The following is a 25,972-nucleotide window of genomic DNA, read 5'->3' as shown; positions in this document are numbered from 1 at the left end:
AATTCTTAAAGGCTTGAACAACCAAAGAAGAATCTGATTCAATCCACAGATTGCTCCAATTCTTATCATAAGCAATTTCAATTGCTCTCATGAAACCACAAAGTTCAACATGGTAAGAGGATGATATTCCCAAAAACTTAGCATAACAACCTTTGCAATTACCTTCAAAGTCTCTGAAAATACCTCCACAAGAAGTGCTAGGATTTTGCAAAGATACTCCATCTGTATTACATTTAAGCCACCGAAGAGGAGGAGGCTGCTAGATTACTTCAATAATGGTGGGAGCTCTAGGTTGCTTGATATTGACCGTAAAAGATTTTAGGATTGTAAAGTCTCTGATGGAATTGTTGATACTTTCTTAGTGTTATTGCGTGAAAGAAATGTGCAAGCAATGATTCTTGAAATATAGAAGATTGCCAATTGATGATCTTGTTGTTCAAACGAGCTTCATTCCTAACAAGCCAAATGATATTGAACATATTAATTATAAATAAGCCAAGAAAAAGACATGTTTGGTCGATAGTAGGAAATAAAGAAAAAGGTATTAAGTTGATATTGAAAAATTATCTCAAATTAGTTAAATCAAAACCTCTCTAGATCTTATAAATATTAAAATATCTCTAAAATTTATTTTTAAAATAAATTATCAATATTTGAGATTAATTATCAAAACAAAATATTCAACCAGACAAATTTATTAAAACCAAAGTAATAAATATTTCTAACACTTAATTTAATTGAGAACGTCGATATTGCTATGTCGAACACATTAATCCAAGGAGCGAACTTCGACCTTTACCGTTGTGGAATAGGTTTTAAGTATAGTATTTTCCAATCCAAGAGTGAACCCCAACATTGCACTTCCAATATAGGTTTTTTTTTTTTTTTTTGTGGTGGTCAGGGTTCGAACCTCATACCTTGCATATTTTATGCATTTACCATACCAACCGAGTAAAGCATACGAGGACTTCCAGTATACATTTTAACTTTTAAGTAATATTTTCCACTACATGACCAAAAGAACCAAATTTAAAAATACAACTTACTTTTTCTTCTTAGTTAAGTACACATTAATCCTCTTTAAAAAAAGTACACATTAATCCAAATGCAAACCCCAAACCAAATACACATATTAAAGAATGCACATTAATTCAAGTGCGAACCACGAATCTCAAAGTTGTGGTGTAAGATATAAACAATATTTTTAATACAAAATTTATTTATTTTGGTTAAGTTGAACAAATTATTTTATCAATATTTGAGATCCATTAGTGCAACCAAATATTGACACAAAATAATTTGTTAGAACCAAATTAATAAATATTTCATAGGACTTTTAACCAATAATATTGATATCCTTAAATTGAACACACTAATTTAAATTTGAATTTGAGATCTCGTTGTGGGTATAACCTACTCCCTGACCAAAAGAATCAAATTTAAAAATATAATTTCTGAATAACTTAATTTATCTTTATACATATATTTTTTTTCCAAATAATCTAACAGTTACAATTATTCATCAAGATTACAAGTGACGAATCACAGCCATCAAAATAAATAAGTCGTGACAACCTAAGTTCCAATCCGGTTAATGCATACTATAACATCTTCTACACTCTCAAGCTACGGAGCGTAGACATCATTGGATTAGGCTTGTCCCGAACACGATACTGACTCGTATAATTAACAAAATTAATTGTGGTAAGCAAATTGAGAGATTTGGGGTGTGTGAGAAGGCAATGAAGTGAGAAGGATGATGAATTGGATGAGTATGGCGACGAGCGCATTAGCAAACTCCTCCTCCACAACATTTCTTCTTCACAAAACCATTATCCCCTTTTCTCTCACTAAAACCTCGCCGTTTCTTATTTCTTTTACCACCCCCTCTCGTCGCTTCCTTTCTGCTTCATCTCTTCCTTCTCTCTCCCCTGACATCGACTTCAACTTCTCTCATTATGGTCACTCTTCAATCCATCTTTTTTAATATATAAGCGATTTACTTTATGTATTTTTATTTATTGATGTTTGTTTTATGCAGGAGATGGAAATAGTGTTGCAGTTTCCAGGAGAGGTTCAAAAGTGCTTCTTAAAGGGATGACTTACTCTGAACTTGAAGTATGTTTTCTTTTTCATTATCTTTGTAACACTGACACTACTGATGAAAGGTTCGATATGTGTGGATGTCGGACATGACATGTGATTAATTTTTCAATCTAGGAAGGCGTGATTGGATTGACTTATTTAAACTTATCTAAATTGGCTTGTGACATTGTTCATATGCTGTTTTCATCTTATTTTCATAATTTCTCCAAATAGCTTATGAAAAAAGTTTATAGCTTATACGAAAATAATTGAACTTTATTTATCTTTTGCTATAGAAATAAATTATACGTAAGTGCTTGTACTATAAGCTTTAAATTAGATGTTTATCCAAACAGAGTCTAAATCTTTTTTGTACTAAAAAGTTGATAGTGTATGTAATGTGTTCAATTTGCATATAGATTTTGTATGGATGTTCCTAAAATACTCTTATATGTATAGATTAGACGTGTTCAACTCTGACTTTTTCATCTCTACGAGACAAATTAATAGTATTAGTCAGGGGTATATTTGGGAAAAAAAATATAATTTATTTAGTAATTTGAAATGATGTTATATTTAGGGATGAAGATATTACTATTACTAAAAAAATTGTGCTAACTTTAATATTATGATGTATTGTGTATGATTAGGGTTAAGCAGCTCGGTCCATTGAACATGTGGTCTAGGGGATGATACCTAATTCACGTTTATAGAAATTCATCATCCAGTGAGGCTGTCCTTAAATGTACTCTAGATTCTTGAATGAGTTAGTAAAAAGAATGTTGTGAGAAAGATGTCATAAAAATATTGTATAGTTTTACATGTCAGTGTGATGGTTATAAATTAGTTATTTCCTATAGAAGTCTTGAAGATTTGAACACGTTTAATCTCATATTTTAGGAGTTTAATTCTCTGTTTTTTGTTTCTTCCTTCGGTTTCATGTTGAAGATGCCATGAACATAATAAAATATAAAATTATGTATATTGATTTCCACTTTTTGACTCCTATTTTTGTGGTCAATGGATACAGAAATGGGTTCAATCACATGGATACAGGCCAGGCCAGGCCATGATGTTATGGAAACGTATGTATGGAAACAACATTTGGGCGCATCATACTGACGAATTGGAAGGTGATTTCTTCTCCTTCATGTATTTGAGCGTGGGAAAAAACTATATTGCTTTTTTAATACAAGTATCTAGTAGTGTTTAATCGATCAGTAATGTTAATGCACTAGTTCTCTAGATCCTTCTCCTGAGTATAATGAACAGATAATTATGAAATTTTAAACTTTGGAATTTGAATTGACTAATAACTCATCTAATTTTATTTGTTATTCCTGTCTCCTGATTTAGGTTTGAAGAAAGATTTCAAGCAGATGTTGAGTGAACATGCAGATTTCAAGGCACTTGCTGTGAAAGAAATTCATGCAGCGTCTGATGGAACTAGGAAGGTTGAAATTATCCTTCTCTATTTTGTTTCTAATTCTTATTGTACACTTTGCATCTATTAGTTCTAGTAATGCATGCAACCTTGAAGGTTACTTGATGACATTTATATTTTGGTTTTTAGCTTCAAGATTACTCATTACTTGCATTTCTTGCTTATATTTTTTTAATTTCGTTTCGGGAGAGTCTTTTTGTTGACTGTTTAAACTCACAGAATATTGCAGATTTTATTCACATTGGATGATGGGCTGGTCATAGAAACAGTTGTCATACCTTGTGATACAGGCAGGACTACCGTGTGTGTTTCCAGTCAAGTTGGATGTGCCATGAATTGTCAATTTTGCTATACAGGAAGGCAAGCCTTTTTTCTGTCTATAATGATCGATTCAATGGCTACACCGTCTTTACTTTTGCTGCATGTTTTTCATACAATTTAATTTTGCAGAATGGGTCTCAAGAGACATCTTACTGCCGCAGAAATAGTCGAGCAGGCTGTTTTTGCAAGACGGCTATTCACAAGTGAAATTGGTTCCATCACCAATGTTGTATTTATGGTAGGTCAACAATTGCACTGAGAATTCTAAAGCTTACTGTATATCAAGTTCTACTTTATTCCTAGCAAATAAGATGCCACTTCTGTTTATAAGGATGAAAATAGGCCAGACAGCCTGATGTTGCGCACATTAGGCTTAGGCTAGGAAAAACTTATTTAATTGATAAACTAGGTTAAGAATTCTTCAAAAGCACATTTTGCTGTGAAGGCTAGACTTTGGTCATTCAAAATTTCTTTTAGGTGTTATAGACCGATTAATTTAGTTTATATAATCAATAAAATAATATTTTTTCATCCAGAGTTGAGTGGACCCTGTAGTTTAAATAACTTATACAAGGCTGACATGAAAGCTATGATAAGCCTAGCCTAAAACTTATAACTTGTAGCTATACGATTTAAAAAAAGTCTTGGTTAGGGCAAGGATGCCTTTTTAGCTATAAATTTAAATACGTTGATGCTTACTGAATTGTCATGTGTGCTAAAGATGGGGAGGGGAAGATAATGATAAAATGGAACTACAGGTGTGGTGTCTTCTTATTGAATGTTGATTAGAACATGTAGAAGAGGATTTTCATAATTTTATTGTATATCATATGTGCAGTGGCGGAGCCAGGAAATATATGGAGCCCGGGCAAAAAATTTATCGCAAATTTACATGTGACATAATATATAAACAGTCATAAATCGAATTTTTTTTTTTTTTTTCCTAAAATAAATCGAAATAAAAGAGGTTTATCATTTTGTCAACAGAAGTACAATTTAAAATAGGGTTATTAGTATCTAAACAATATGATATGTGTACATATTTTATTTTAATCACAATCACAAACATTTAGTATCTAAACAATAGATATAATCAACACTTTTCTCCTATACATTGCATTGGAGGAAAATTACTTCTTATTGATCGCAAGCTAATAGCTGCTATACATTTATTATAGGGCATGGGGGAACCTCTTCATAACATTGATAATGTCATTAAAGCTGCAGATATTATGGTGCATGACCAAGGGCTTCATTTCAGCCCCCGCAAGGTCACTGTTTCAACCAGCGGGCTTGTTCCGCAGCTCAGACGTTTCCTTCATGAATCCAACTGTACATTAGCTGTTAGTTTGAATGCAACTACTGATGAGGTAAAAATTATTTCTTTATTGCTATTTGTTGGTAGAGATCCATAGAAGTAGTCACGAAAAACCAAGAGCAATAATAGACAGAGGATTGATCACATTGACATCTATTATGTCAGGTAAGAAACTGGATCATGCCTATAAATCGAAAGTATAAACTTGACTTGCTTCTTGAGACACTTCGTGAGGAGCTTTCCTTCAAACACAAATATAAGGTTCTATTTGAGTATGTGATGCTTGAAGGAATAAATGACAGGTTAGGAAAACTTCTTTCAATTTATTGCTTTAGTTGGAATTTGCATAAATGATTTAACAGTTTTTCCCAGTGTTGTCTTTTGTTATGTTTCCAAAGACAAGACTATGTTTCAGTCGAGAACTGCATACTTTTCCATGCAAAACTTAAAAAAAAAAAATGTTATATGCTGGGCCATATATACATAATACCTATAATAATGTTTATCTTGTCCACAAATGACTTTGTAAAGTAGCAATGTGTCATTTGTGTGCATAATGCAAGAATTTGAGCATAAATGATCCTATACTATAGGGGAGTGTTTGTAGACTTTATAAGAGCTTATTTGCAGTGTTGAACTTATCTCGTGACAAACAATTGTGTAAGTGTTTAAAATTGGGTTTTTGTCATCAAAATTGGAGTGGTGTAGGAACAAAAAGCTGCAAGTTGTTTGCACAAACTACTTAATGAAGAACACAAGTTTTTGTAGATTTTTTACAGGCTTAAGAACTGATAGGAGGATTAAATTTCTACTTTCTACCTAAGAATTCAAGATTAGAGGTAATGGAAGTGTTGAAAAGGATGTCTGATGGTAAATATATAGTTGGACTGGGTAATATACTAATTGAGATATGGAAGGGATTGCGAGAAAAAACAGTTTTATAAATCCTAGACGGTGGAGCGTAAAGGCCAACCCCAATATGCTACAGTGAGGTAGCAGATAGAGTGATGACTGCTATCGTGAAACTTTTAGAGTTTATATACTCCCTGCGGTCTCAAATATAAGCTAGTATGCTGCAAACAAGTTATGTTTGTTGGTCTTAAATATAAGCAAATTTAACTACTATCATATTTAATGTTATTATTCTCTAATTACCCTTCAACTAATTTAGATTTATTTTTTTTTAATAACCCTTTTACTATTATGGAACAAGTTCCCATAAGGGGTAATTCAGAAAATACAGTTGCATTTATTTATTTATTTATTTAAGAATATTAAATGAGACTAACGACTTTTCTTAATGGGTGTGAAAGTATTTACTTTTGCTTAGATATGAAACTAGAGGGAGTAATGTATACTACATATATAAAAACTCAACTAGATGTGAGACTGACTAGTTAGAGGATGGAACATGATAGCATGAGTGAGACAGTGAGAGATTAGAAGTCCCAACCAACGCTGTTATGATTTATTTTAGTTTCAAAATACCTAAAATACCCCAATAAAAGAGGCCTTATGTTTAAATTTTGATTTTTTATTTTGATTTTTTTTTCAATCTCATAGAGGTATGGCACTGTGTCCTCGTGAGCTTAGCTCAATTGGGTAAGGACAATTCATAATATATGTAAGGTCTGAGGTTCAAACCCCGGACACCACCAAAAGAAAAGAGGTATGGCACTGTAACATCCGCAACAACCACTAGTTTGGCCTCTATCTCATCAACTATGACCACTGCATTGAACTGCTCTAGTACTGCATGTCCTCTAGCAGCCAGGGGGCGCTCCACTACACTGCTATAGCTAGCGTGCTATTGACAAGAATGGGAAAAAGGTATAACATGGCTCGCAGTTATTCGGCAAGATTACGAATCTAAGAGCATGACAAATGAGTGGAGTGGATGAGTACATAAATCTCAATCTATAAGAACAAAGATGCCATATAAAATCACACATTATATGGGCCTATGGGGCTTAAGTTCACAAGTCATACTTTAAAAGAGCAATTTAGCAGAGATTATGAAAAAAGGACTTGCATAATAAATTTTAGTTTTATGCCGAGGAGAACAACCATGATAAAGGAAAAATAAGGTAGTTTGAAAAAAACATACATTTGGGTTCCTAAAGAGGTTTTATTGTAGGCTCTAGAGAGAGACAAAATTGCTTAATTTGAGCAAGCAAATATATGAACAAGGGGGTCATGTAGTTAATACTTAATACCATAATGCTTGCAATTCTTCCATGCTCTATCGATGATACATTCCATGTCATAAGACTTGAATGTTGTTGATGATGTATGTACCCTTATTTTGTGTAAAAATAAGTTTTTTCGTCTTTAACTTTTATATGCAGCAATGAAGATGCAAAGAGGCTGATCGAGCTTGTAAAGGGCATCCCTTGCAAGATCAATCTAATATCATTCAATCCACATAGTGGATCCTTCTTCAGACCAACCAAAGAGGAAAGGATGATTGAATTCCGGAATATGCTAGCTGAGGCAGGATGTGTAGTCCTTTTACGACCGAGTAGAGGCGACGATCAGATGGCTGCATGTGGTCAGTTAGGCAAGCCCGGCACCCTTCAAGCTCCAATGCTACGTGTACCTCAGCAATTCCAAACGGCGGTTGGAAGTTCAACCCATTCTTTATAAGGTTTCAGCTACAAATCGGTCTATTAGTTTAATGAATTGCATAAGGTACGTATGGCTTCATTTTGAAACTGGGATGGAATGAAGTGTCCATGGTTGACAGCATACTTACAATACACGAGCTGAGATGTAAACAACGTTTCCCATATTTGCACCTCTCCACTTCGGAATTAGTTGATTCATTTTATAAACGTGGAGGGCACAAATTCCTGAAGTTGGTGGGTTTTTGCATGACATGACCAGAAAGGGGCGTTGTTGTGTTTAATTATTATATGTTTTGGTTAGTTAATTTTATATTTGAACAAATATTGGCAAAACTTATGTGGATGGTTTTAATTTATAAGTTCCTAATGTGTTTTTTGTCAAAAATAGTTCCTAATGTATTTATTTATCAAGTCTAAGCAAGTTTTCATCAGGCTGATAAATTATTGCATAGATTTCTGTATGCTTACACACGCTTTGTGAAAAAGTTATTTTGTGCTATAATTTAGTTTCTTTTACAAATTCCTCTTTGGTTAAGAAAAGAATTAACAAAAAATCACGTCTTTTAAAAACTTTAAGTATCATCACCTAAAAGAAAAAAATGGATGTGGTTTTGTAGAAGCTAGGAATGCAATGTCAGACGCCTCTTTTTTGGAAATTTAGAAGCTAGGAATGCAAGGTCGACGCCTCTTTCTCGGAAATTATGGACAAAGTGGGAATAGGCATTTGCATTCGAGAAGAAAATAGGGTTTTTGTGCTAGCTCGGACCGAATGGTTCTCCCCAATCATTGATGTTGTTACTGGGGAAGCACTTGGTCTAATAAAGGCTATGGAATGGGTAAAGGGATTTGCAGTTGTTGAACATGGATTTTGAAGTAGACTTAAAGACCGTAGTGGACAACATTTACGGAACGTAGTTTGGTGTATTGGAATTTAGTGTGTACACTTGCTAGACACTGATCTTACAAACTCTGATGTGAAGTTCATTAGGAGACGAGCAAACGGAGTTGCTCATAGCTTAGCTAAGGTAGCTCTGTCGGAAGCTAGTTTTCGTATTTATTCTAACATCCCATCATGAATTGAATCCTTGATTATTAATGAAATGCATTAAACTTGTTTCTCTCAAAAAGGAATAATCAAATTAACATGCTTTCATTTGCAAAGTTTATACCGTGATTTGCACGACATATTTTAATTATTTGGTTCACTTCATCCGTAACAGATGAGAAGCACTTGACTAGCCTTTGAGCAAATTTTTATCCAGATTCAGCTACTACATTCGCAAGCCGCGATAACGAGAACAGTTGCGAGTGACTAATAAAGTAACCACCGAGGTTTGGATCTCTCGAAACAAAGAACAAACTCTCCTCTATAAAGAGGGAACAAAGGAACTCGGTGAGTCTGACAATGTAGGTAGAGGTGAAGCTGTGAATCATGGGACCAAAATGAGTCTTTTACAATGCATGCAGATCCATTGAATCATGAAGAAGCTATGTTGCTATATTGAATCTCATGTATATCTGCCAACATGTTGCAAGAAAGAAGTGGAAGACAGTCGAGAGTGAACTCACTTTCCCATACCCGAATAACGCCTTGCTATATCAGAGGAAGAGGAGCTGACATAGGTAGAGGAGTTGCTAACGGAGACGCTGAACATGTGGACAAACATTGATGATATTTAAAATTTTGATGATATTAAAAAAGATTTGATGATAGGAGTTGATGATAAAAATTAGTTCGACAGTGTAACATTTACAAAATAAATGACTATTTTGAAAGAAGAAATACATAAAATTATGACGCTAAATACGAAGAAATGCATAAATCACTTCCCTCTTTTCATCAAAACATTTTTATTCTTGCATAGTTGTGACGGTGTTTAACTCATCCTACATGAGATATACAAACCTGACATCATTGTGCACGTTAGAAAAATGGGCAATATTTCGGGTGCCACGAAACGCTATATACTTTCCACATATAAACTCCAAATGCCATGTTGAAATTAAGACAACTAAAATTGAAATCATAAAAGATCAGTTATTGTAAGTACATAATTCTCGCAGATTCACATTTAATCCTATTATCTCTAGTCGTCAGTTCTGTGTACTGTTTCCTATACATTTAGAAGGAACTCCTAACTCACAAGAAATGGTTTGAAACTGGACAGGTTTGACCGATATTTGGTCATAACAAAATGCCATCCCCCCTTTCTTGTATGGACTGTTTTATCAAACCATAGGAAACTTCCTACCCAAAACTACCGGTTATTCAGCCGGTGTCTGTACATGGTAAAAAGCACCAACATCAACTATACGGACTATCGACAAGTTGTTCATTCAATTATGTCAGAATTGCAACTCATGATGCCATCTTCGATCGAAGAGTCCTTGGCAGTCTCAACACATTCAGTTGCAACACCAGCAGATGACAGCGAAGATTCTGTCTTGGCAATCTCAACACATTCGATTGCAGCGCCAGCAGATGACGGAGAAGATTCTGTCTTGGCAGTCTCAACACATTCAGTTGCAGCGCCAGCAGATGATGGAGAAGATTCTGTCTTGGCAGTCTCAACGCATTCAGTTGCAGCGCCAGCAGATGACAGAGATGATTCTGCCTTGGCAGTCTCAACGCATTCAGTTGCAGCTCCAGGAGATGACGGAGAAGATTCTGTGATGCCATCAGGCTTGATTGAATTACGTAGTTCTGCTACAAGCAACTTGTGGATTTTCACTCTCAAACTGGATGCCTCTTCAGGTTTGAACCATCGCTTGCCAAACTGTAAATCGACAAGTCTCGATCAATAAAAACTGATTATTTGGAATGAAATTGTCCTACAAAAGCAACATGTATTACCCTTTGATTATTTGTTAAATCTTTCTTTTTCAGTCTTTCAGGTGCCTCTCCTATGAAACGCTCAATGAAATACAGTACAAAAAGACCACAGTCATACTCATTCTTCTGTTGGGGAACCTGAAGCAACAGCATAAAAAATGTTACATTTTATAGTAGTGTAAGCCCCACAATTTTGAAATTTAAGAAATAAAATTCATTATGCTCCCTGAAACAACTACCTAAATTTCCTGCTTCCTTTCTTAGCATCTATTTTTCCAAGCATCAATGGGTGGAATGGGTTTGGAAAGTACACAGTTATTCAACAATATTTTGAAATCTACTGAAAAATTATAAGACTTGCAAATTTGTTGATAGGTAACACTGGTTAGTTAGTCAATTAGGATTAGTTAGTCGGTGGTTTAAAGAGATAGTTGGGGGAAACAATATGTGGTCTATAAATAAAAAGGAGGGATTAGAGAGGGGATTATCTTATCATTTGAAATAGTTGTGGCCTTTGGGCATTTAAGAGATTGGCAGAAGCTGGAATATCTGCTCATTGCTTTGTATCCAAAGGAATTATTCCCTTATCTTCACTAATAAGACACCAGTTTCTACCAGTTGTAGGGAGTAAAATAAAATGCCAGATCATTAAAAGCTAGCAAGAAGAAAAAATTAGTGTTGTTGAGATGAAAATTCTAGAATCAAAATATAAGAAACTACAGAAAATCTGAAATAAAATTCCATGGACATCAAGTTTATGATAAAAGTCTAGGGTTGAAAGAGCTTTTCCTTGAAGCTGTCAAAATGCTTTATGGCTGTTCACCTGACAAGTTCAAAAGATGGATTTCAATCCATCAAATGTAATTCACTCGGGGAAAGTCTTCAAAATTCCAACACAAACAGCAACTATTTCATTATGGACAGAAACAATCCATTGAAGAGTAGGCATCTATTGCATAAGGTCATTCATTTTTAACAGGTGGTGAAATAGGATACATCATCTACAGACAACTAACGTGGGTATATCAATCTATCAGCAGTACATGATTCTAGATTTACAGCACAGAAACTTACGGCTATGACTTGAGTTTCAATTCTACGAGAAAGACTCTTCCATATTCTGTCTGCCATCGGAACATCTGAAGACGCGCATTCTCGACTCAAATAGTTCTTTTCTTCAATCAAATATCTACAGATCATTATTTGACATCATTAAGATATTTCAATCAAAGATGCCTACAAACAGTCATCAGAACATACCAAGCTAAATGAACAGAAGAAAAGTTTTAGGAATTAGACTAGGGATCAACCTAGTCAAATGTCTGAGCTACAGGCCCAGTGGTCCAGCTCAAAGTCATCCAGTTAAAACAAACACCAAAATAGTACGAAATGGGTTTTTACGGGATTCAAATCATATGCTTACCTGGCTTAACAAGTTTGATTTAAAAATTATCACACTTGAGATGTGTTAGAATATATTAAAGATATTATTTTAGAGTATCTTAGTTTATCTCCGGGGACAAGTTTCTATTGGTTTCGATATTATTTGGTTATTACTTCCTCTGTTCCTCTTTATTCCCAAGAATAACTTTCCCAGGAAATAAGAATGGGAACCTTAATCCCAATTACTTTTTAAAAAATATGTTTGGTTAATTTTTATCACATTCGTTGGGATAATTTGTAAAAATGGGGCATATGGGCAGTTACTGGGTCATTACTTGAATTTTATTCCCACCTTCATGGGAATATTTTATTCCCACCCATTCCCTTGGGAATAAAAGCGTGGGAAAGTGGAAGTTATTTTATTCCTTGGAATGATGTATACCTGGGAATTAATTGTCTAACATTTAACAACCATAGGAACCCATCTTTCTAACATCCATATTCCTGGAAATAATTTTTACAACCACGAAACAAACATCCCCTAATACCCTTAATAAATTACTATCTCATTTCATCTATTTTTCGCTCTACAATAAATACTTAAGGGCATTATTGATAAAACAATAATAAATGTTGTTTTGAACTTTGAGAATGACAAGTAAACAGGAACAATTTTTTCCTGTTAAGGAGTCTCATGTCGGATAGAAGATGGATATGAGATGGTCAAAACAATTTTTTAGCTAGAAGAGGGGGTGTTAGAATATACTATTAAATATCTAGATATTATGTAGGAGTATCGTAATTTGTCGCCTACGATCATTTTCGAATCTTAAGAGTATCTTAGATTATCTTGTAGAATTGATTTCAAATTAATGCTTAGTTATTATTGGTTTCAGATGTTTCTATTTATATAGGATTAGGGGGCCATTTAAAGAAAAAGGTTGTAACAAACAGATCCTAGGAACTTTTTATCCCCCTACAAATCAGGTTAGTGTTTAATCGGTTTTATCAACTCAGTATCAAATTATTATCTATCATATTCAATATTAATAGTTCTTATTGTTTTTCTCCTCCTTTATCTAACTTCAACAAAATGTACCGGTGAAGCAACTCTGCTCTTACAATTAAGCAACGGAGTCTAGATTATGGGATCAAGTTTCAAAGGATAAATCACTAAATTATCAAGTTCAGTGCTTTAAACTTTATATATCATAAAAATAGTAGTTCTCAAGCAGAACCTTGCAATATCCTTTCAAAATGCAACATAATAAAAATGTTTCTTTTTTTTTTTAAACCTAATATAATAAAATGTTGATAATTGTAACAGACAATTGCTTTCAAGAATTATTTCAAAAATAAAAAATTGCTTTCAAAAATAATTTTCTAAAGAATCGGTAGGATGGTGTAACAAGCAATTCTCTAGTCTTTCCTCAAAAAAAAAAAAAAAAAAAAATCAATTCTCTAGTCTAACCTTTTAATATTATCAAAAACTGATCGACTCGAGTGAAGACCCAAAGAATCCAAATGAAGTATGATCGGTCCTGATTCATCATCTTTGTCCGGGATACAAATAATGATCAAACTCCAATGAAGACTGAACACATGAAACATCACAAGCAATAAATCCATATATGAGTAGAGGTTCTGGGCATTTAAATATAAAAGCACACACAAATAAGTATAAACATTTAACCACCCATATGCTTAATTCATTCTTCTAACCAGCTTTTCTGTACTAAATACTCTTGAAAGAATAATACTATAAAGTAGAAGAGATCAACAACAACAAAGCCCTATCTCACTAAGTGGGGCTGTCCCATGGATCAAAAAACGCCATAATATTCTATCAAATACCATATTTCTATCCAACTCATTAATCTTTATATCTTTCCTAATAGTTTATCGTATAGTTTTACTAGGTCTTTCTCTACCACTAGTGATTTGACCACGCTGCATCTGATCCATTCTCCTTACAGTAGAAGAGATGAAATTAAAAAAAAAATTAAAAAAAAGGGCAGCCCGGTGCACTAGAACTCCCGCATACTACAAATGAAGAAATACTTCAAAAAAATGTAAAAAGATAAACAATAGAGCATGCCAAATGGTAGACATGCTCCATGAAAATGCACAATAAGGATAGTGTTTCATTAGTGGATTTGCATGAGTATCATGCTCACTTATAATCGAATGTTGCTCATTATTGAACTTAATAGAACAAATATTTTTAATCTGATTTCATTATAAGTAAAGGGGAGCTGTGGCACTAGGGGAGTTCAAATGGTTTAGAAAACCATATCAAACTGTGAACTGAACCGCATTGAACCATACTTAAACAGTAAACCATTTAATAAAGTTTGAACCAAACTGCTTTTTAAAAACAATTTATTAGCTGAAACCTCGAGCCAAATTTAAAACCTCATCAGTTTTATTTTGAAATCAAAACATAAAACACAAAACCCAATCATAAATAGGAAACCTAAAATCCTAAAATTGGAACTCTAATCCATTTCTGTACTATCAAAGTTCCTTTGCAGTTTCAAAATTAATTCAATTTATTTAATAATTTGAGATAAATTTGTATTCGAAGGAAAAAAATTCTCAAAAAGGACTAGTAAATTTTCAATATTTTTAATTGCTAAAAAGATTAAGATAATCTTATTTTTAATGGAAAATTTAAGAAAATACACTCCTTGAGAAACATGAAATACTGTAAACAGGATGGATTGGTTATAGTTGCAAGGGATAGAAGTTTGTCAAAAATATAAGAAATGGTATAGAATAGAAAAGAAAGATGAACAGGGACGATAATGATTACAAGCACTTTACAGTGATGGATGATTGCATTTAATGCAGGAAAATAGAAAGAATTACAGTAAAAAGCTAATTTCATGCTCTCAAACCTTAGCCCAATGTCTCATTCTCCATAGCAATTTCTACCAAAAAAACTAAATTCTACAAGCCAAAAAATTATAGTAAAACTGGGTCCGAACTGAATTGAAACTGACTTTGAAAAATAACTGGTTTTTACTAAAATGATTTTTGAGAACTAAACGGGACCATAAATTTGGTCCAATTTGGTCTGTAAGCCATGCACACCCCTTCTTGGCAGAACAAGCAAAGTTGTTGCTATGTGTAACCAGAAGATGACATGTTCAAGTCATAAAATCAGTTATTTGCAGATGCTTGGCAAATGCAAGGTGAGCTCTCCCACACCAGGTTGCCAATTTTAATTTCATTAAAAGTCGAAACATAATATAAGGAGGTGAAATTATAGCTTAAATATTAAAACATGAATAAATGTTTCTTCAAGTGATGCCCTTCTCTAATATGTGATAGACTTTTTTTTCTTCAGATAATAATTAATAACGGAATTTAAAATAAAGCACAAAAATAACTTCCCGACGTTTACAAGAATTAAAATCTACAGAAGTTTCAGTGCTATGAAGAAAACTTACTCCTGGTGTATTGGAATCAAAACATATGCCTTCTCAAAAAGATTTACACCCTTCCACCACCTTCTGAACTTGGAAAAAATTGTCTCTCTGTTGCTTTCCTAGATGTTGCAATGGGAAATGAATTAGAGCTTATGTCAAATGAAGTACAAAGAGAAGGAAATGTAAGGGAGGCACGAGAATCAACTCCAACAACGGAAGCGTCATTACACCAAATAAAGAACCTGTCTGCTAGACAAGATAAAAGAGCTGCAGGAGCTCTTGCTACTGAAGGCTTCAAAGGTTTAATATAGAATGAAATATAAATCAAAATAGGGATTAACTTTGTATTAAGTTTATTAATTAGGCCTTCATGAAGGTATTTGCTTCTGCTTTGTTTTTCTGTTTAGTTAGTTTAGATCTTTTTGTTAGTTTGTATTGCTGCTTTCATCCTTATATAAATAGGAGGATGGGATCAGTTTAGGACAGCTTTCAAATAATTGATTAGAAAACTGGAAATTCTAGTGTGAGGGGAGATAGTGCTCCCTCGTGTATAGAAATTTTATAAAAAAAAGTTGACTCGGAATGAAAGTCGATAAATGACCGGTTTAAAACTTCAAATTAAAGGGCCCCTCTTGTATAGAAGATCTGTCTACTCTAAATCATCACTCATATTACACCTAAAAGGTTGCAATGCAGAAAGGGTAGTTTTCCTAAATACCTACACATTGCACAAAGGAGCAACAAACGAAAAATTCCAAAAGAATTTCCAAAAATGATCATATGTATGTACAAATATTAATTTCTGGTGCCAAAGGAAAACTTCTTGGGTCAACCTTAATCTCACAGTATACCTCCAAATTACAAAACAAAATACACATTCAGTAACACAAAAAAGGCAGAAAAACTTCTCAACCTGTAGTAAGTCAGTCCTCAGTAAATGTGGTTTGCAACGTTTGGAATGGAAAAATCAACAATGCATTATATCATACTGCCTCCGTTTCATAATACTTGTTCATTTTGGAGAATAATTTTGTTTCACAATACTTGTCACTTTCAAGTTTCAATGCAACATTAATTATTGTCTTGTCAATAATACCCTTACATATTTACTGTAGAGAGAGAAAAAATAGAATGAAATAATAAATGGTTAAGGGTATTATAGAAACACAGACATAATTTCATCAAAAATAAAAAAAATTATTTGGTTTCTTGGTTACTGCAATTTCTCCAAAATGGACATGTATTTTGAAACGGAGGGAGTAATGAATAATGAATAAGAGTTTGATTCCTCAGAAAACAATCTCCATCATGCACATGATTGCAGTTATGAACTTGCAGGAGGATGATTAAGTACCTTGCAGGAGACGGCTTCTTTAAGTTTCTTGTAGAAATATGTGTTGAAAAAATGGCAGTCAGATGTTGTCAGAGATACTTGCTGCTGCAAATATCTAGCCAATACAAAATGCCATAAGTAGAGAGCTCAAAAAATAAACAGGCAAAATATGTCCAAGTACTACAACGGTTCTGCAGAATGATTCAGTTTTTAGCATCACCGGTCCAAAAGGGACTAAAGTTTTGATAAATAGTTTGGTAGACAATAACAGTAAATTGAAGTGAATGAGCTCAGTTATTGGTTAAATATTGAAGCTCAATTCAGAAAAGGATCAAGATACTCATCTTATTAAACAACCAAGCTCAAGCCCGGCTATATGCTCAGTCATATAATTGAAAGCATAAGTTCTATAGGCTTGAGAATAAAAGCTGGCAAAATTCTGTTTATGCAAGTGTGTGTATGTGTGGATAGAAAGTGTTATAATTTTATATAACAAAAAGGGTATTGATAACACTACATCCATCGCTATATGTAAGACCCTCTAGTAAAAAAATTGTCCCTTTTTACAAGACCTTCCAAATTACAAGATGCATTAATTATGTTTACACACAAATACACCTAATTAAATTGGAGAGAATTAAGAGACCATTCATTTCTCTTAACAATTGAAGGATGATTTTGAAACGAGTGAACAATGTTAATTAAATGTTAAAACAGCTTTTCTTAATTCTTGTGCATTGGTCAAGAGGGTCTTCCATATAGGGGTAGAGATAGTAATATTTTTTTGATATATTTCTGTCTAGATTAGTTAAGAGGTGACAAGAAAGTAAGGTCGGTGATGCACAAATGAGAATGTTGCGATGGATGAGTGGTCACACATTACAAGATAGAATTAGAGGTGAAAACATTTAAAAGAAAGTTGGGGTGATGCCTATTGAAGAAAAGATGGTATTCTCAGCTTAGATGATTTAGTCATGTGTGGATAAAACTCCTAGAAGGGCCAAAATGGTGGGTAGATTGAATGAAAGACAACCTAATACTCTAATAGTCAGTGGTAGAGGAAGACTTAAAAAAATTAAAGTTAAAACCATTAAGAAGAATTTGAAGTTCAATGGTGTGTCACCAGCTGTGATTAATGATAAAATACAATGCTGTCATTTCATCCAATTAGCTAACCCCTTCTAATGTTAAATTTGGTAGTGGTGGTGGTAGAACCAAAAATATGTTCCAAGAATTTGAGGGTAAGAAGAGGCAGCACCAAAATTGTGATTTTCTCTTCATTGGAAAAAAAAAAAAACTGAGTGTGCAAGGAGGAAGGCAGAGAAAGAGCCAAATAGACTTACCGTATGTAAAAGTTCATGATAGTTGATGTTAAGTAGCCTTCAGGAGCAAGGCATTCCATGTCATTGTAACAAATTTCAACACACTCGGGATCATCTCTGAGCCATCATAAAGGAAAGTTATAAGGTCAAGCAATACAGACTAGACATAGAAAATTATGGTTGAAGGACAATGTTCTAATATTACCGTGATGGAAAATAAACCTTAGCTTCTTTCAAACTGAAAAGAAACAGACAATCAAAAACACTGAATTTAAATGGCCTATTCTAAATCATAAATAGATATACAAATCAAATCAAATCAAAATTCCCTTACTATTCAGGAACTTTATTTTCTGTTTTATCCAGAATATGAGGATCTTCGCTGTCATCTTCGTCGTCTTCAATGTCGTCTTCATCGTCGTCGTCCACATCAAGAACAATGGGTTGAACTTGACCCTGTTTAGAACAAGTCATATATAACATATTACTTGTAAGCCATTAAGGAAGCTCGAAATATGTGTCAAATGATAATACCATCAACAAATTACTAATCAACTTGAGTTAAATTACTAACAACTACAACTACCAAAGTTTATAAGCTATGCAAACACACCTTCCTGGACCTTGAGCCATCTGACTGACTTGTCTGAAATGCACCCTTACTACCACAAGGGGAAAAAGAAAACAAGAATATAACAATATCAATAATGGAATCAATAATCTGACATTATCCTTCCTACTTGGTTAGAACTAAAACTAAATATGTCACCATATTCAGAATATGAAGAGAAGGGTGAAGAACACAAATTTTAACAATGATTTACTTTGCAAATGATGATGTAGCAACGATCTTGAACAGGAATGGGAACATAATTGTAATAAATAATACGGTAATACTTCACTTCTTATCGAGAAAATCATAGATGGACTGATCCTGGGATAAATAGCCAATAGCCATCCATGACCATTTTGTCAAAAAAAAAAATATTTTCCTTTCTTTTCTTTTTTTGCCCGAGTAGTGTTGGGGTTTAATATGCAGTCATCTCTTTTATATTGAAAATATTTAGATGAAAAGAAAACTCAATAGCAATTAAAAAAATGCAGACTGATTCCATTAGCTGAGACAGCAAAAATACATATTCATAAATCTTACTCTAATTATCCAATATACCGTGCCAACTTTTAAAAACACTTCGAATTGTCTAAGATAATTCCTATAAGCCCCTATGATTAAAATAAGCATAACTACTAAATTGTAGGGATGATAGATATGGATATTATCTATATATTAACTATGATTGCCAAGAGCAGCTAGAAAACTTTAGTCCTCAAGAGTTACCTCAATGGTTAAGCATTGGGTTCTCCAGGTCCTAAGTTCAAAATTCACTGGAAGTGGTGGGACTGAAACGCATGGTTTACTGACAATAAAAATAAACCCCATCCCCACATATAAAAAGCTACACAACCTTATGAACTAAGGAATACCCCAGGCACGGGGTAAATCTAACATGTAAATAAGCAGTAAAAATTGCAATAACAATGATGGGTGACTAAACAAGTTTTATGAAGAAAAAAAAAAAAGATATGTGCCAAGTGAATTAGCGATGGAGAAGTGATCAAATGAGGTAAATATTTCAATGACAAAATCACAGAATAATGTTATTCAAAACGATTGGAATGAAAAACCATAACTTGTGTGAAAATCATACAATGGCAAACACCCATCAATTTTATGAAAAGCAATATGAGACGTAAAAGTAATTAGCAATGGCAAATTGAATAAATAAGGTTCATACCCAATAACTAAATGAAGCTAAAGAAATGAACAAAAAACCATAAGAAAAGCATTTTCTCTTACTCTTTCGAAATCTGTCTTTGTAGATTCCTTGCAATGTTCTGTAAGGATAAGGTGGAATTCGATCGGAACCTTTTATTATCATTAAAAGTATCACGTTTGGAAAGTTTGTTAGGGCATTGATAAGGCAATTTTCTTGTAGATGATCGATGTCTCTTTCTTCTTTTAGGTTCTCTGTTGAGTCGTACTGTCTGGTTGTTGCAATGCTTGAAATGTGGCATCTCGTTGCTAAATGCATCAACATCTGTACAATTAGTCTGCTTCATAAATTAAAGTCAGATACATTATATCAGGCAAGACAGAAAGTAAAAGCACAGTATATTATAAATGATGCAAAGGACCTTACATTATTGTCTCTTTTATTCATAATATTAGATGCTAAAGAGGCTTCTGACTGTGGACGAAATGGCAAATTCTCTTGTCTCGAGTAATTAGATACACCTACAAAAGCATTAAGCTTCTTATTATACAACAAAAAATAGTTAAATTATAAAGTGCAGCCTACTTCACAGATATATTACACCAAAAATGAGGTTTCCATAAATGGATTTTATCTCATGAACTGGCCTGGATTAACCTTTTCCATAAACACTTGCGGGAAAATATAATTTAAAATTATCTTTGCAATGACTGAATTTTCAAAATAGTAGATTCTCGAATTCACACATGTGAAAGAGATTTTGATAGAATTTCTATGAGAAATCACAAAGGGTTATTGGGAATATGCTTATTTGAACTTATTTCATGGCATTGGCATTTGTATACATGTTTACAAAAGCTTGTAAATCATTTATTGATATAATTGTTTTGTTTACTATTTAACTTCCAAAAGAGCTTATAAAAACAGCTTATGAGGAACTTAACCCTATCCCCACTTCAATTCCCATGAATCCCAAATTTTATTTTTAGAATAAAAACAAATTTTGAGAATGCATATAGCTTATTGAACGTAAGACTCTGGGAGGTTAGGAGTGGAGGGAGGACTTTGGATGAAAGGAAGAAGGAAAGGGAAGGAAGGATAGTATCTCAACTTGAATGAGGGGGTCATTTTTCTTCATAATACAAAATCCTCCCAATATGAGGGAGCTCAAAAAACGTATTGGGAGAGGATTTTAGAGGACCTAGAAAAATTCATCAAATCATTTTCATCATTTTATAATACTCCCAGAATTAAAAATATATTAATCACAAGCATTTCCTTCTCATTCTCAACAAAACACTTTCTCTTTTAAGGTGAGAGAAAATTATCTTGCAGTAATAAAATAATATGAAAGTATTTTTCTCATTACTTTCTACATATCTCTCTTTCCATCTCCTCCCCTCCCGCTGAAGCTGTGATTTCCTCCTGTCCAAACACCCAAACAACGCCAAAGGCTTTATAGGGATTTGGAGGGAAAGGGAGGGGGGGGGCGGGGTGGACGGGGCTATCCCTCACATTTTTTGTGAGTATATTTCAGAAGGGGGATGGATGAAAATACTTGCGAGTAATTTCTTTCTCAATTATTATAAAGAGAAATAATGGATTTGAAAATTTATTCAAAACTATCCAAAGCCCTCCCAAATGCATTTTTTTAGTTCCCCATTGTTGGAGGGTTTTAATCCAATGGAGGAAATGAAATCTCATACAAAGTGTGGGGCACTACTCACACTTCCTTTTAAATTTTCCTTTATCCCAAAAGCCTTCCCCTCCCTTTCCCTCAAAACTCCCAAACAAAGCTAAGTGTTTGTCACATAAACTCTTATTTGATATACACTCGAGATCTATTTGGTTTTATGGGAAAAGAAAAAGAGGACTTGAATATAAAGGGATGAGGAAAGGGAAGGGAGACTAGTCTGCCACCTTACATTGATGCTTATTTTTCTTCGTTGGACCAAAACTATCTAATATGAATGAGCTTAAAAATTGTACTGAATGAGAACTTTGAAAGATTTTGAATAAATTTTCAAACCGTTCTCATCTCTTTGTAATACTCTCAAACCAGAGAAAACATTACTCGTAAGTATTTTTCTTCCATCCTCTACAAAAACAATCCTCCAAATAAGGTGTAATATTTCCCTACCTTTCCCTTTCTCTTGTTCCCTTCAAAGCCCTTCCCATCCTTTTCCATCGTAACTCTCAAACAAAAAACTTCATCTTTATTTAAATTGTTTATTCAAACCAATGTTGTCGACGAGGAAATAAAGCGCAAAGGCCAAAAATCTGCCGTATAAACATACTATTGTGGCCTATGGTACCGCGATGGCAGGCACTCCTTCACAAATTTTCTTAGACGGTTGTCCAATAATCCCCCCATGCCATTTTGCCAAGGCAGCACCATGACCACCATTTGGTAACACTGATTTAAATGTCAACACTCCATCAAGTGTGGCATTCAAGTTTCAACCCATCAATCCATTTGCTCTCCACTCAATCCAATAATTACCAAGTATAATAACAAACAAAATTGCAATACTCTAAAGTCAAGCAATTATAGAAAGCGTTAAACCCTCACCAACAGCACTTGAGCTTGTAGCCTGTCTTGGCTTCTGGTCCACATCAATAACTTTCTGTTCTACAAAGGAATAAACAATCAAACAGGACATAAGTATTCAAACAATATCCTCCAAAATCAAGAAATCATAGAAAACTACCGATAGAATTTAATTTAGAGTAAACCCCCAAATTAGTCTCTAACTTTGTAGGGTGCCTCAAATAGGTTTGTGACATTGTCAAGATATCAAAAAAGTCTCTGACTCTGTCAAACTATCAAGTTGGTCCCTGTATTTATGAGCCTGTACTTATTTGAGTTTATCCACTGGCATAAGTTTAGTGAGATTGTTTGGGAGAAATTCTGAAAACAGCTTAGGACATTTTTCATAAGCTATTTTCAGCTTATTTTCATAAGCTCTCCAAGATAGCTTATGAAAACAGCTTATAGCATATACACAAACAATTTAACTTCAGTTGTTATAAAAATAACTTATGTAAGCTTATACAAAAGCACTTATCATGATAAGCGTCAAATAAGTTATTTATCCAAACAGACCCTTGGTCTTGCATTTTAAGCATTTACAATCATTTTAGTTCCTATTTCAACTACTTGTTATCAATTTAGTCCTCCCTCACTCTCAGAAAGACTAAAATGAGTAAAATTTAACATAATCAACGACTATTTTAGAAATATTTATAATTTTGGGACTTAATTAAGTGTGTCCTACAAAGTCAGAGACGAATTTGGTACTTTACTCAATTTAATTATTGAAACAACAATTGAAACAAGTAATCTAGATTATTACAAGATAAACAAAATTGCTAAGATCAACACCAAAAAAAAATTTAAAAAAAATTAAAAATGTTGAATTAGCATAGGAAGGAGCAGAACCTGAACCTGAGGACGAGGGTTAACTTTCCGGCGATGAACCTCATCTTCGTAGCTCTTGATAGTAGCGCGAAGTTTCGCACCTTTATCCGGCAACTTCTTACCGGAGGTTTCAAGAAGATTCTTCTTTCTCTTAATGTGTTCTTCGAGCTCGTAATCTCTGAGGCGGTCGAGGCCGTCTATGAACGGAGCCGGCTCCTGATCGGGAACCACCGTAACAGACGGCTTGACGACAAGCTCCGCCGCCGGCGTATTGTCGACAAGCGCGTCCAAGTTGAGAGGAAGAGGACCTTTCTGTTTTTGCTCCATCGGAGTGTGTGAAAAATGGTTACGATTGTCTCGAATTGTGTGCGAGAGTGAAGTGAGAGAGAGTGAGAAATGGAAGACGGAGATTGAGGCAGTGCTAATTGATGAAAATTGTGTGCTGCACTGCGTCAAGAACCATCTTCTAGCGTCGTCGTCGTCTCTAAGGTTTCATCTATGAATTACAGTAGACAATTATTGTATGAAATTGGAATTGGAATTGGAATTGGAATTAGGGATGTCAATGGTTATTCAGCTGGAATTTGTTTGAGAAATGACCTATTTTTGCATGAATAAGTTTGGGCTGTTCCAAAAGTTAAGGCCCAAACTTGTTTTAGGTTTGGAAAACTATTCATTCGCTAGTTTTTCTCTCAACCACTTCGAAAAAACTAAAATATACTCCCTCCATTCCTTTTCTTTTGATGTTTTAGGTGATTGCACAAATATTAAGGAAACATTAAATTATAGGAATAATTGTATGGTTTATACTAAAATACCCTTACTTTACTCCATGATTTTTTTTTCTCAAAATTCTAATCTCCTTAATTATTGAAACTCACCACACAAATTGCATTTATTATTTAAACTTCCAATTTTTTCAAACTTATCACAAACACCTTAAATCCAACGTGGGAGTTGTGCAATTGTTTTTTTTTTCTTTCCAGTATTTCCTTCCATTTTTTTTCCCACCAATACATTTAGTATTTCCCACCTTATACTTTATACTTTTGAGGTTTTTAAATTTTTCCGCTCATTTTTAGAATCCAAAATTTCAAATCCCTCAAATATGCTTATAAAATTGAACTTCATATGTTGACATTTCAATTATGGATGCAAATATTGACATAAATGTTCCGTTAGTTGCAATAGATTTAAATTTTCCTTTTTTCAACTGAGGCAAATTCTCCAAATTCACTAGACTTGAATGAACCACCTCTTAATGAAGATGATATTCCTCTATTTCTATCTAGTGATCCAACTGAAGAAGAATATACACAGTCGGATGAAGAGTTTGAAGACTTTCTCAATAACCAGTGGGATGTGGAACAAGAAAACTCAATTGATGGTATCTACAATTTTAGTTTTTATTTTATTTTTCTTGCACCAATCTCTATCTTATTACTACTACCATCTTCACGTTATTTACTTGTATCATAAATTTTTATAATATTATTTCCTTATATCAAAATTGAAAACCTATTGCATGTGTTGTTATATATCCAAATTCATTATTTTTCTTTTAGGTGATGCTATTGATAATCATGAGGAAGCCAATGAGGACCTGCCACTACCACAAGTGGTTACTATCAATAAGAGAGGAAAAAACATGTCCAACGATACAAGAAGAGACATATATGAGATGTTATTGAAAAAGAGTGTTGATGGGAAGTTGGGCAGAAATGCAACACGAGAGGTGTCATCACATTTTTCGGTTCCTATATTATCCGTTCAACGCATTTGGAAACGAGCAAAAGATTGTGGTGCTCATGTTGATGTATCCCACAAAATGTCAAGAGGTGGTCGAAAGAGAGTAGAAATTGATTTGGAAAAAATTCGTGATGTGCCTTTGCATAAAAGGACAACGATTGAATCTTTAGCACATGCCTTAGATGTCAAAAAGACTACGTTATTTCGGCTAATAAAGTCCGGGAAAATACGGAAGCATTCAAATGCTATAAAGCCTTTCTTGAAGGAAGAAAACAAAAGAGCAAGATTACAATTTTGCATTAAAATGATTGATGCCAATAGCATACCAAACAATCCAACTTTTGTGGGAATGTACAACATTATTCATATTGATGAGAAGTGGTTCTCTATGACAAAAAAAAAAATGAGAACTATTGCTTGTTGCAAGATGAAGATGATCCGATACGTAGTTGTGTTAGCAAAAATTTTCTCCCAAAGGTCATGTTTTTGGCTGCCGTAGCTCGCCCAAGATTTGATTCACATAGAAATGTAACATTCGATGGAAAAATTGGCGTCTTTCCTTTTGTCATAAGAGAGCCTGCTAAAAGGACTAGTGTTAATAGAGTGGCTGGTACAATGGAGACTAAACCAATCCTTTCAGTCACTAGAGCTATTATAAGATCATTTTATATAAACAAAGTATTACCCTCTGTCATGGACAAATGGCCGATTGAAGATATTGGAAATCCGATTTTTATTCAACAAGACAACGCTAGGACACATATTGATATCGATGATGAAGAATTTTGTGAAGCTGCTAAGAAAAATGGATTTGATATCCGTTTAATGTGTCAGCCTCCGAATTCGCCTGAATTAAATGTTCTTGATCTAGGATTTTTTTCGTGCTATTCAGTCCTTACAACAAAAAAAGGTATCTCAAACTATTGA

General features: G+C 33.8%; 3 protein-coding genes across 4 annotated transcripts; 2 read left to right on the top strand and 1 right to left on the bottom strand.

Moving 5' to 3' along the window:
- Positions 1-1,694: 1,694 nt before the first annotated feature.
- LOC25501332 (dual-specificity RNA methyltransferase RlmN) lies at positions 1,695-8,244 on the top strand. The gene is made up of 9 exons (XM_013590523.3): positions 1,695-1,961; positions 2,042-2,118; positions 3,116-3,218; positions 3,442-3,539; positions 3,759-3,889; positions 3,980-4,088; positions 5,029-5,220; positions 5,334-5,470; positions 7,517-8,244. The coding sequence occupies exons 1-9, from the start codon at positions 1,757-1,759 to the stop codon at positions 7,812-7,814; spliced, it is 1,350 nt and encodes a 449-aa protein (XP_013445977.1). The 5' UTR covers positions 1,695-1,756; the 3' UTR covers positions 7,815-8,244.
- Positions 8,245-9,774: 1,530 nt separating this feature from the next.
- LOC25501331 (ubiquitin-like-specific protease 1D) lies at positions 9,775-23,911 on the bottom strand. 2 transcript variants are annotated; one of them, XM_024772698.2, is made up of 14 exons: positions 23,318-23,911; positions 22,448-22,502; positions 20,302-20,396; positions 19,959-20,212; positions 18,714-18,762; positions 18,435-18,556; positions 18,306-18,338; positions 18,122-18,217; positions 16,800-16,893; positions 15,467-15,564; positions 13,483-13,605; positions 11,703-11,817; positions 10,650-10,766; positions 9,775-10,572 (listed from the first exon to the last, which is right to left on the bottom strand). In XM_024772698.2, the coding sequence occupies exons 1-14, from the start codon at positions 23,621-23,623 to the stop codon at positions 10,129-10,131; spliced, it is 2,001 nt and encodes a 666-aa protein (XP_024628466.1). In that variant the 5' UTR covers positions 23,624-23,911; the 3' UTR covers positions 9,775-10,128. The 2 variants fall into 2 exon arrangements, with proteins under 2 accessions (XP_024628466.1, XP_013445975.1); XM_013590521.3 differs by having other exon boundaries at positions 23,324-23,911.
- LOC112417400 (uncharacterized) lies at positions 23,795-25,972 on the top strand. The gene is made up of 4 exons (XM_024773034.2): positions 23,795-23,864; positions 24,537-24,683; positions 24,862-25,396; positions 25,495-25,972. Exons 1-4 carry the CDS (start codon positions 23,795-23,797, stop codon positions 25,970-25,972), a joined length of 1,230 nt encoding a protein of 409 aa, XP_024628802.2.

This window comes from Medicago truncatula, chromosome 8 (assembly GCF_003473485.1).
Source record: "Medicago truncatula cultivar Jemalong A17 chromosome 8, MtrunA17r5.0-ANR, whole genome shotgun sequence".
Taxonomy (NCBI): domain Eukaryota; kingdom Viridiplantae; phylum Streptophyta; class Magnoliopsida; order Fabales; family Fabaceae; genus Medicago; species Medicago truncatula.
This window is presented reverse-complemented; position numbering and strand designations above follow the sequence as displayed.